The sequence below is a fragment of the Podarcis muralis genome, chromosome 11, assembly GCF_964188315.1.
Source record: "Podarcis muralis chromosome 11, rPodMur119.hap1.1, whole genome shotgun sequence".
Lineage (NCBI taxonomy): Eukaryota > Metazoa > Chordata > Lepidosauria > Squamata > Lacertidae > Podarcis > Podarcis muralis.
In genome coordinates, this window is record NC_135665.1 from 66,788,005 (window position 1) to 66,799,139 (window position 11,135).

The 11,135-nt window shown below is 57.6% G+C and overlaps 1 protein-coding gene across 3 annotated transcripts in view; it reads left to right on the forward strand.

Moving 5' to 3' along the window:
* TLN1 (talin 1) overlaps positions 1-10,908 on the forward strand; it is a 51,845-nt gene extending 40,937 nt beyond the window's left edge. For all 3 annotated transcript variants that reach the window (XM_077936606.1, XM_028749552.2, XM_077936607.1), the window contains 16 exons: positions 1,446-1,547; positions 1,691-1,810; positions 2,113-2,259; positions 2,607-2,773; positions 2,865-3,048; positions 3,221-3,346; positions 3,662-3,778; positions 3,875-4,060; positions 5,539-5,646; positions 7,244-7,349; positions 7,541-7,665; positions 7,887-8,012; positions 8,451-8,513; positions 8,673-8,855; positions 9,490-9,618; positions 9,819-10,908. In XM_077936606.1, coding sequence (XP_077792732.1) covers positions 1,446-1,547; positions 1,691-1,810; positions 2,113-2,259; positions 2,607-2,773; positions 2,865-3,048; positions 3,221-3,346; positions 3,662-3,778; positions 3,875-4,060; positions 5,539-5,646; positions 7,244-7,349; positions 7,541-7,665; positions 7,887-8,012; positions 8,451-8,513; positions 8,673-8,855; positions 9,490-9,618; positions 9,819-9,950 — 2,121 coding nt within the window. In that variant the 3' untranslated portion in view covers positions 9,951-10,908. The remainder of the gene's footprint in view (positions 1-1,445; positions 1,548-1,690; positions 1,811-2,112; positions 2,260-2,606; positions 2,774-2,864; positions 3,049-3,220; positions 3,347-3,661; positions 3,779-3,874; positions 4,061-5,538; positions 5,647-7,243; positions 7,350-7,540; positions 7,666-7,886; positions 8,013-8,450; positions 8,514-8,672; positions 8,856-9,489; positions 9,619-9,818) is intronic.
* Positions 10,909-11,135: the final 227 nt, after the last annotated feature.

Below are 11,135 nucleotides of genomic sequence, written 5' to 3' on the forward strand. Positions count from 1 at the left end.
ATAAAAAGGACCTCCAATTTTCCATCCGCCAGTTACATAAAAAATGTTATTTAAGACATTCTGTCCATGATAACATCCATCTTCTCCACTTTCTGTTCAGTAATATTTATTCTGAGTCCACGTGTCTCAAAATCATTCATTTCTTGTTCCCACGAAAATCCAAGAGGGGTTTCCAAATTATTATTAGTCATTGTCCACTGTGTTTTTTCATTCCTATCTATCTTTCCATTTATTATTTTATCTTTCCCTTTCCCTCCAAGCCCCCAGATGAAAGGCATTTCCATTTCACCACCTGCTTTCTCCAGTTTTGGTGTTTCATCATCCAGTCTTACCCACTTTTCAGCGATTTTGTCTGAAATCTAATCTCCAGTTCCATTTTTCATTTCATATCTCTCTGATTCTTTTTCTTTCCCCTTTTCATGAAACATCAATCTGATCATTTCTAATTCTTCAGCCATCAACTGCCGAACAATACCAACAGTCACTGCGGAAGCCAAAGATATATTTGCCAAACTGGATACTTTGGATGTTTTTGATGCTATTAACAACTGAATCTCTTCATAATTCCCGACTCTAAGATTTCCACCTTAAGATCACTGTCACTACAATAGTCTTTTCCTACACAGGAAATAATGGTCATCTTTCTTTCAGTTCCCCAGTTTCTTCTTTTGAAAGAAGAAAAACAAATATTGATTTTTCACAATTTTGTTTAATCTTTATTGTCAACCATAAATCAGGCTTTTTACTCTGCCTTGGACACTTAACCAGTTTTCCTTCTCTTCTTCTTAAAGACAGAAAGCGGCTCTTGCAAGGTTTCCAGTTGTGAAATTTCATCAGTAGACAGAGAAATCTCTTTAAGTTACAAATTATCTTGTCCCATAAATGTTTAAGAAAGAGAAGATGCAGATCTTATACCCATAAAGGATTATTATGCGTCGTTTGAACATGATGTCAGTTCCTTGGCTCAAACAGCCTTGGTCAGAGCATGTGCGTGTCTTCATCCCAGAGTGATTTGATCCCCAGACCTTCTGTCTGATTGCTGTCAATCGCCACGTAATGATCTGTCAGCAGAGATCAATCAGAAAGACGGTCAATCTGCCCTTTCCTCCCCCCGGATGTCGGTTGTGTTTGCTGGATTCATTTCCACTTTGGACATGGAACAAGGAAACGGACCGTATCTGCTCCCTTTTACGTTGGAATTCCCGGTGCCTTTGTTCCAACCCACCACCTTGGATCAAACGGCACTCCCTTCTGGGCTTCCCCAGGAAGTTCCCTCCCCCCACAGGGTTGTCTCCAGAAAGGCCTTGGCAGCTTCTTGGGTGCCTCTTGGGTCCAGGGGGTCCTTGCTCCTTCTTCCAGGGCCAGCAGTGGAGCTCCGCTGCTTGGGGGTCAGAGGCAGCCTTGGTATCCTCTGAAAGGAGACGTTTCTCTTTCTTCCCGCCCAGCTGGATGAGGGCCCCGTGGGAGAGCCAGAGGGGACCTTTGTGGACTACCAGACCACCATGGTGAAGACCGCCAAGGCCATCGCTGTGACCGTACAGGAGATGGTGAGGCATTGGGGGTGTTGTGGGGAGGCCTCCGTGGGGGGTCATCTGGGCCAGGCCCCTTTGAGAACCCCCCTCTTCCTTCTGCCAGGATTTGGGGGTGCCCCTCTCTTCTTCCCCCTCCAACTGTCCCTACTCTCTTCCAGGTCACCAAATCCACCACCAACCCGGACGAACTGGGCACCTTGGCCAACCAGCTCACCAGCGACTACGGACAGCTGGCGCTCCAGGCTAAGCCGGCTGCCATGACGGCTGAGAATGATGAGGTGAGGAGGGGGGACGTCCCTGGTGGTTGGGCAGTGGGACAGGGATGTGGTGGGGGGCTGGTTGATTTGCCCAGCGCTGTGAGCCTCGGCCTGGCAGGGCATCAAACGTTGGGTTCTTCTGCTTGCTCTTCCTGAACCCAGAAGGCTGAGAAGGACCTTGTTGCCTCTGGCAGCTGGAATGGGGAAAGGGGTGGTTGGAGGTCAGGTGGGGCTGGGGGAGAGAAGCAGCAGCCGCACACGGAGGTGTGGGCAGAAGATGAGGGCCAGGCAGCCAGGCTCCCACAGCCTTCTTTCCCCTCCAGATTGGCTCCCACATAAAGAACCGGGTGCAGGAGTTGGGCCACGGCTGTGCGGCGCTGGTGACGAAGGCCGGAGCCCTCCAGTGCAGCCCCAGCGACACCTACACCAAGAAGGAGCTGATTGAGTGCGCCCGCAGGGTCTCCGAGAAGGTGCCTGCCTGCCTGGGCTTGGGTGGAGGGAGGCCAGGGCCCAGTGGCACCAGCACCCAGCGGCCTCTGGGAAGAGGAGCTGGCTCTGCCGGCTGGGCTCTTCCCTCGAGGTTGGAGGCAGCAGTGCTTCCAAATGCCAGCGGCCGGAAACGAGTGGCTCTTGGGCTCAGATCCTGTGTGCTGGTTTCCCTTTGGTCGGCCACTGTGGGAACAGGATGCTGGGCTAGAGGGACCATTGGCTGGATCCAGCAGATCCCCTCCTAACATGTTCCCACACCAACCCACGCCTGCATTGTTTCCTCTCCTGGGACGGTGCTGGGGGTCAGCTGTCCTCTCTCCCTCCGCAGGTGTCCCACGTCTTGGCCGCCCTCCAGGCAGGCAACCGGGGAACCCAGGCCTGCATCACAGCGGCCAGCGCTGTCTCTGGCATCATCGCCGACCTGGACACCACCATCATGTTTGCCACGGCCGGGACCCTCAACCGCGAAAATGCAGAGACCTTTGCCGACCACAGGTAGCGGCCCCCAGCGGTTCCCGTGTGGCCTCCAACAGGCCTTCCAGAATTGCTGGCCACCTCTTAACCCCCCACCCCATTTCTTTGGCAGGGAGGGCATCCTGAAGACGGCCAAGGCGCTGGTGGAGGACACCAAGGTGCTGGTGCAGAATGCCACGGCCAGCCAGGAGAAGCTGGCGCAGGCTGCCCAGTCCTCTGTGGCCACCATCACACGCCTCTCAGAGGTGGTGAAGCTGGGGGCCGCCAGCCTGGGCTCCGAGGACCCCGAGACGCAGGTAAGGGCCACAACGGCTGGGTCGCCCCTCTCCTTGGGTCTGTCCTTCCGTTGACCACCCAAGGGCTCTTGCTCTCGAATCCTGCTTGCTGGCTTCCCGTGGGGAGACCCCCTTGGGCCTGATCCAGCTGCAGGCTCTGCTCATGTCCTCCTTCTCTCCTCTCTGCGCTCAGGTGGTCCTGATCAATGCCGTGAAGGATGTGGCCAAGGCCCTCGGGGACCTGATCAGCGCCACCAAGGCTGCCGCGGGCAAGTCTGGCGATGACCCAGCCGTCTACCAGCTGAAGAACTCTGCCAAGGTGGGAGGCCCTGCAGCAGGCCATGGGCACGTGTGTGGGGCAGAGTGGGGTGTGTAGGGAAGGCAGGCTCCTTGGAAGGGGGTGGGCTCTCCTTCTTTGGGGGTTTTTAAGCAGAGCTTGGATGGCTACCTCTCAGGGATGGTTTGGTTCTGACATGGCAGGGGTTGTACTGGATGACTCCCAGGGGTCCCTTCCCCCTCTGCAATGCTTAGATTCTATGGCCACCCAAGGGAGGAAGTTCCCCTAGGGCTGTAGGGAGCAGGGAGCCCTCTTCCTCCCCCCCCCCTCCAAAGGTCACCCTTTTGTGCTGGGCAGGTGATGGTCACCAACGTCACGTCGCTGCTGAAGACGGTGAAGGCCGTGGAGGACGAAGCCACCAAGGGGACCCGAGCGCTGGAAGCCACCATTGAGCACATCCGCCAGGAGCTTGCGGTGAGTGTGTTGGCGGGAGGGGGCTGGAGCTGCTGCCCCCTTGCTCTGCCCCACCCTCCTCTCCTGGCCAGGCTGACCACCTCCCCTCCCCCGCAGGTCTTCTGCTCCCAGGTGCCGCCCGCCAAGACCTCGACACCGGAGGACTTCATCCGCATGACCAAAGGCATCACCATGGCGACTGCCAAGGCTGTGGCGGCCGGCAACTCGTGCCGGCAGGAGGACGTGATTGCCACGGCCAACCTGAGCCGCCGCGCCATCGCCGACATGCTGCGCTCTTGCAAGGTGGGGAGCGTGCTCACAGTGGGGGGAGCTGAAGGGGGACATCCTTGGAAACAGGTGGGGCAAGCTCACAGGACCCCCTTGGAGGTCATCGGAGGATGGGGGGGCAGTGCATTTACGAGGCTCCAGGTGCGAATCCTGAATTTCTGAGGGTTGGACTAGAATAGGGTTGCCTTCTTTTGAAGAGCGAAAAAGAGGACATGGAGGACACCTTCCATGGCACGAACACACTGGGCACACTGTACCCTCAAACATGTGAAAATAGGGACATCATCTTCACTATAATAATAATTTTATTATTTATACCTCGCCCACCCAACTTGGTTGCCCCAGCCACTCTGGGTGGCTTCCAACATAGATAAAAATATAATAAAACATGGAACATTTATAATCTGCACAGGGCTGCCTTCAGATGTCTTCTAAAGGTTGTATAGTTACTTATCTCCTTGGTTTGGGGGTCACATAAGGGCAAGAAGAAATACAATATGAAGATCCAAGCAGAACGGTGACCAGAGGAAAGGAGCGAAGCTTTTGGGGGGAAATGGGGTGCGCAGTGCTTCCGCCATTTCCTCCACTCTTCCCCCCCAAACCCCCACCACTTTCTTTTCTAGGTTCTTCAGTCTGCTAAGATTTCAAGATGTATAAAATAGGGCACACACCCCACACACAAAAATGGGGAGGGGGGCTTTCCCTGGCCTTCCATGAGAGCTGTGTATTTTAACTTACATTCAAGAATTTGTGTAGCCGAGGTGAGTTGGCTCATCTCCAAATGCCCCCCCCCCCAAGCTTTTAATTAGGACAGAGAGAGCTGAGGGGGGGTCCTCTTTACTAGCCAGCGCTCTGTTTCTTTTCCTAGACCTTTCTGATATTGCAAAATAGAGTCTGCTTAATTGCACTCAATGGACAAGGCACTGGGGTGGGGAAGGGGAGACAGAGCGAGAAGGTGCCAGCAGAGACCCCCCTCCAGGGAGTTTTTCCCGCCTGCTCACTGGCAGCTTCCTGGGCACCAGTATGGCCAACAGAGGTCCGGTCTAGGACCAGTAGCAGCCAATCTGCCATTTGATGATGAGCCCAACCCCAAAATGCACCAGGCAGGTGCACTGTAGAATAGGAAAAAGTTAAGAGTGATCCTCGCACACACACTTCCTGGCTGCTTGCAAGAACCCAGACATTTTGGCACATTCTCAAAATCTGCCCAGACTGAGATGTTGCACCCCCAAAAAGAGGACCTGTCTGGGAGAAACCAGACATATGTCAACCCTAGACTAGATGGCCCTTGGGGTCCCTGCCAGCTCCACAATTCAAAGGAGGCTGGGCCAGGATCTTGGAAGAGCTGGTAAGCCAGAGGGGCTCTCTGGACCCGGCGTGGCTCTGGAGGCTTCTCTCCCAGGCCCAGCGAACCTGTGCCCAGCGCTCCAGCCCTGGCACCACCCTGCCAGGCTCCTCCATTAGGCTGTTTCTCACCCGAGGGGCTTTTGCAGGAGGCTGCCTACCACCCAGAGGCCAACGCGGAGGTTCGGCAGCGGGCGCTGCGCTTTGGCAAGGAGTGTGCCAACGGTTACCTGGAGTTGCTGGAGCACGTGCTGGTGGTGAGCGCATGTCCCTCTCTCTTCCCTGTACCCTGCGTGGCGGAGGCTGGATCTCGGGGCGGGGGCCCTTTGCCCCCCCCAGCAGCTTCCTCCTCCTCCTCCCTGCTCACCCCTTTTCTCTCTCTCTCTCTCTCTCTCTCCTCTCTCTTTCTCTTCTGGGCAGCCTGTGAGTATGGAGTGCCCTGCATGGGAGTGTGTGGCACCTGGGGTGTGTGTGTGCTCACACGCATGGGGGGGGGGAGTCTCCTGGCAGAAGGGAGGGGTGAGCCAGGCTCTCCTGCCCCCCTTAACTCTGGGCCCTTGCTGTGTGCCTGCCTTTCTGCTGTGCTGTGTTGGATTCTGGGATGCCGTGGTGAATAAGCGCTGGGAGCCAGTCCCAGCTGCAGTGTGGCTAACATCTCACTTGGATCAGGGGTGGGCAGTGTTGCTGCTCTGGGTTCTAATCCTGGCTCGGCCATGACTAGCCTGAGCCGGCAGTTCTGCCTGCCTCTCTGTGTTGCGGGAAGGAGGGGCAAAAGAAGGTCTTCCCACTCTCAGGGGTGCAGCCCAGAAGGTTTCTTGCTCCCCGGGGTCAGGGCAGCTGGGATTCCTGCACTGCAAAGGGCTGGACTAGATGAGCCCTTGGGGTCCCTTTAAATCTTGCGATTCTGAGATCTGAGGCCAAGCCGCCTCCCTTAGAGGTGTCATTGAAATTCTACTCAATATTGATCCAGAGCAGAACTCTGATGTGCAGTTAGCAGAGCAACAAGCACGTTGCAGATTCCCAAAAATTAGACCGGAGGCAATTATATTTCATCCAGCAGAGCTTTACTGCTACTGAAGGCAAATGAGTAATAATGGTCACAAATCCCATACATTCAGAATTGGCCCTGTCCATAAGAAGTCCAGTTGCAGCAGACTTAACTTAAACTTAAAATAGTTCCTAAGTCTAAACCATAACACTCAGCATACTATGTACAGAGCACCAGAAGGAAGAGAGATAGAAAGAGAAAAACAGGCTCTTTCTGGCCTCTTATTATAGTCAGCATGACCTTGACAGAAGAGAGAACAGGGCCCGTCTAATCCAGCACTACTCAGCATCTCTGAAGGAAGAACCCAAACACCATGAACCTTCTGCCTGTTTCTTTCACGCAGAGACGCTTCCAGAACCCTCTTGAATTCAGTAGAATAGGAAAGATCTCTGCACATCAGATCAATACTTTCTGCACTAAGCAATGCAAACGGACAAGAGGTGCCCAGCCTGCTCCAGGGGAGGCAGCTTCAGGGTCTCCCTGACCCCTCGCCCTGCTGCTGCTGGGCAGCTCATGGAGCCGGGAAGTCTGTGCGGCCTTGAACCTCCATTGCTCTTCTTTCCACCTCCTCCCCTCCCTCCTTCAGCCTCTTGCACCTTCCTTGCCCCTTTCCCCAGGCTTCCTTTGGCCTCCCTTGTGGTTCTTGCCAGGGTGTCCACGTCTTCCGCAGCCCCCACCCCTGGGTGCCCTGCTGCAGGCGAGCCCCTGCCAGGGGGGACCCTCCCCAAGACACACACCGCCTTCTGCCCTCCCCCTGTGGGTCTGGGCATGGCTCACCCCTTGTTCCCCCCCCCATCTTCCTCCAGATCCTCCAGAAACCCAGCCATGACCTGAAGCAGCAGCTGGCTGCGTACTCCAAGCGCGTGGCCGGCTCGGTGACGGAGCTCATCCAGGCAGCGGAGGCCATGAAAGGTGGGTGGGTCCCCCGGGGGAGGCCCCCTGCTTCCCCTCTCCGGAAGGGACCCCTCTGAAACAGGAGAAAGTGAAGCCAGTAGGGGGCAGAAATGCCCGCCTGAACAAAGTGGGTGGGGTCTTGTTGGGGCTCCTGGGGGAGGGAGGAATGGCTCTCCGTCCTCCTGACTCCTGCTTCCCTCTCCCACCAGGGACGGAATGGGTGGACCCTGAGGATCCCACCGTCATCGCAGAGAACGAGCTGCTGGGCGCCGCTGCCGCCATTGAGGCTGCCGCCAAGAAGCTGGAGCAGCTGAAGCCGCGGGCAAAGCCCAAGGTGGGCAGCTGGGCTGCCCCCAGGAGGGCCCCTGGGCCCCCCAGATGCCACCCTCACCCGTCTGCCCAAGGCTGCTGCTGGAGGCCACCCTAGTCCCTCCCAGGGGTCTGCTGGCCTGGTCTCTGAATGTGGGGTTTGGGGGGTGTCTCGAAATCCTGCCACAATGCCAGGTGATCCCGCCCTCCCCTCTCTCCCCGCTGACTCTGCTCTCCCCCCAACAGCAGGCAGACGAGAGCCTGAACTTTGAGGAGCAGATTCTGGAGGCTGCCAAGTCCATTGCGGCCGCAACCAGCGCCTTGGTGAAAGCAGCCTCAGCCGCCCAGAGAGAGCTAGTGGCCCAAGGGAAGGTGAGTCCTGTGGACTGGGCGGGGGGGGGCAGTGGCTCATGTTCTCCTGTCCTGCCCCCTTTATAAAGATCTGAGGAATGAGATCATCACCCCACTCTTACTTACCATCCCAGGCCGCCCATCTGAGGCCGCATTGTTCTTTCTTTTATCAGATCAAAATGATCAGACAACAGCAAAGGTTGCTAAGTTGATCGAGGGTGCAATGAGATTAAGGGCCAGTATCTGAATGATAATCTTGGTCATTTGATTGCCCTTTTTGCCCATTGCTGTCTTTTTTTATTTGTATATATTTTATTTGTATATATTGCTTGTTTTATGTTACTATGGCCATTGGCTAATGCGAATAAAGTCTTAACTATCTATCTATCTATCGGGGGGGGAGGCCTGGCCTCCTGGGGACCCTCTGGGCTCACCCCCCTCCGCCTTCTCTGTTGCCAGGTGGGTGCCATCCCTGCCAACGCCCTGGACGACGGGCAGTGGTCCCAGGGCCTCATTTCAGCGGTGAGTACAAAGGGGACCAAAGGGGGGGGGGGAGAAAGAGGCTCCTTTCCCCCTGTGGGGGCCCCAGTCGCCACCTGCATCCGCTTTGCAGGGGAGCCTGGGTGAGCTGCTGGCCGGCTTCCCCCTCCGCTCACTCGCTTTCCTTCCTCCCATGCCAAGGCGCGGATGGTGGCCGCTGCCACCAACAACCTGTGTGAGGCGGCCAATGCAGCTGTGCAGGGCCACGCCAGCGAGGAGAAGCTCATCTCCTCCGCCAAGCAGGTGGCTGCCTCCACCGCCCAGCTGCTGGTGGCTTGCAAGGTCAAGGCGGATCAGGACTCGGAGGCCATGAAGCGCTTGCAGGTGAGTAAGCGGGGAGGCCGGGGGGCGTGCGGCCTCGGGAACACCCAAGTCGGGCGCAGGGAGGGGGCTGCTCAGCTGATGCTGCCCACCTTCCTTGTGCCCCTGCAGCACAGTCCTGGGAGGTGGTACAGGGCGGCCTTTGAGTTTTCCCACGGGGGGGGGGGCTCCTTTTGTGACCCTTGGCTCCCTTCCAACTCTCCAAATCCCGGGAGCAGCAAGTCTTCAAGGGTGGGCAGGAAGGGCTTGTGGGAGGCCGTGTCTTCCCTGGCCCCCCACGCTGCCGACTCCTCCCTCACCCTGCACCCTGTGTCCAGCATAAGCCAAATTGGGGGGGGGGGAGTTGGCTGTGGGCAGGGGGAATGGGCGAGGGGTCCTGCGAATGGACAGCCCAGGGCAGCTCTGCTCTCCTGCAGTTCATGCCTCACGATGTGGCTGTTAAAATATTTTGCCTTCTGGGAAGGTTTTATTTCCAGATTTAATCCCACCCCCAACACCCAAAAAATCCCCAAATTTCCTACGTCTGGTTTGGGGCAGGCGGCCAGGGCTGGTGAGCCTCCTCTGGCCGGCTCCTTCCTGCCCCCCATGCCTGTATCCTGGGGGAGTCCCATCCCTCTCTCTCTCCCCACACCTCCAGGCCGCTGGCAACGCCGTCAAGAGGGCGTCCGACAACCTGGTGAAGGCAGCTCAGAAAGCGGCCGCCTTCCAGGACCAGGAGAACGAGACGGTGGTGGTGAAGGAGAAGATGGTGGGCGGGATTGCGCAGGTGAGCCCCCAGGGAGGGGTGGGGGGAGGACAGGGGGCCGAGGCTGCCTTTGCAGGCAGGTGGGACTCTGGCCCCCCCAGTGGTTGCAAGCGAGGAAGGGGGGAGTGCCAGGTGCCCCCCCCCCCAGTGCAGGCGCTGCTGTCAAGCAATGGGGCAGCTGCTCCCACCCCCCGCCTCACGGTCTGCCCTCCCCCCCCCAGATCATTGCTGCCCAGGAAGAGATGCTGCGCAAGGAGCGGGAGCTGGAGGAGGCACGCAAGAAGTTGGCCATGATCCGGCAGCAGCAGTACAAGTTCCTGCCCTCGGAGCTGCGGGATGAAGGGCCAAACTGAGCTCCGCCATTGCCTCTGCCCCTGAGCACCGCCGCGGCCCCCCCTGCTCCCCTATTTAATGCCGACACCCCCGCCCCCAGCAAGGACCAGCCAGGCCTCCTCCCGAGCAGGGAGAGATGGAGGCCTGCCACTGCCCACCCTGCGCCCGCCCTGCCCCACGGCCCCCGCCACGTGCCACGCTCTGGACTGCCCTTCTAGGGAGAGCGTGGGGGGGGGGGACAGAGGCTCCCCAAGCCCCCTCGCCTTTTCTTCCGGGAATCTTCCTTCCTTGTGCCTTGGCTACTCAGCCTGCCTCTCTCTCTGGGGTGGGGGGTCGCTGCCTGTGGCCTGACTGTGCAATGTGGATTAGCCTCCACTCCAACCAAATATTGGGTGCCTTAAATGGGAGCCAAGGGGGGGCTTAGAGGCAGCAGCCCCCCTCAGCCCCCTCTCTGCCTGCTGCCCCCCAGGCCTCTGCACCCCACTCCTCTCTTGTCATAGCTGCTCTTGTTCCCAAGTGCCTGTCTGTGTGGGCCCAGAACATCCCCCCCCCCCCGGTTCTGGCACCCACTTGCCTGCCCCCCTCCAGGTCCTGCCCTAACCCTCCCCATTACAGCAGCAGCAGCAAATTCGCTTTGTGCTGCAAACCCCCAAACCACAAGGCTCGACACCCCCCCTTTTTTGAAACCCCCCCCCCACACACACTTGCTGAGGCTTCTCACCTTTTGTAATTTTGATACATCCATAAGCCGCCTGTGTCCTTTCTATGTCAGGGAATCCAAGGGAGGCGGGTGGAGGGACCCCTGTGTCCCAGGGGGTTGAGCTAGATGACCCTTAGGGTCCCTTCCAACTCTCTACAGTTGCATGAGTCTATGGATTATGGGGTGCGTGTGATCAGCACACGAAGAACCAGACACGCCCCCACCCCACCCCCCAGGCCTGCAAAGGGCCTGCCTTGAATAAACTGGCTTCCCTGCAACTTCCGTCTCTCAGTGGTGTGGAACAGGTGCTACGCCCCCCCCCCCCCACCTTTGGGTCTCTCTTCCCCACTCGACCATCCTGAGGGTGATGCATGGGGCTCAGCTGTGGGGCAAGAAGAGCCTGAGGAAGTTTGGAAAGAGTTTCAGAGCCAGTCTAGTGCCTGCCTTGTTCTCTGCAGCCGTAGACGGGGACCAGCGCCTGGCCCGCCCAGCCCCACTCACACAT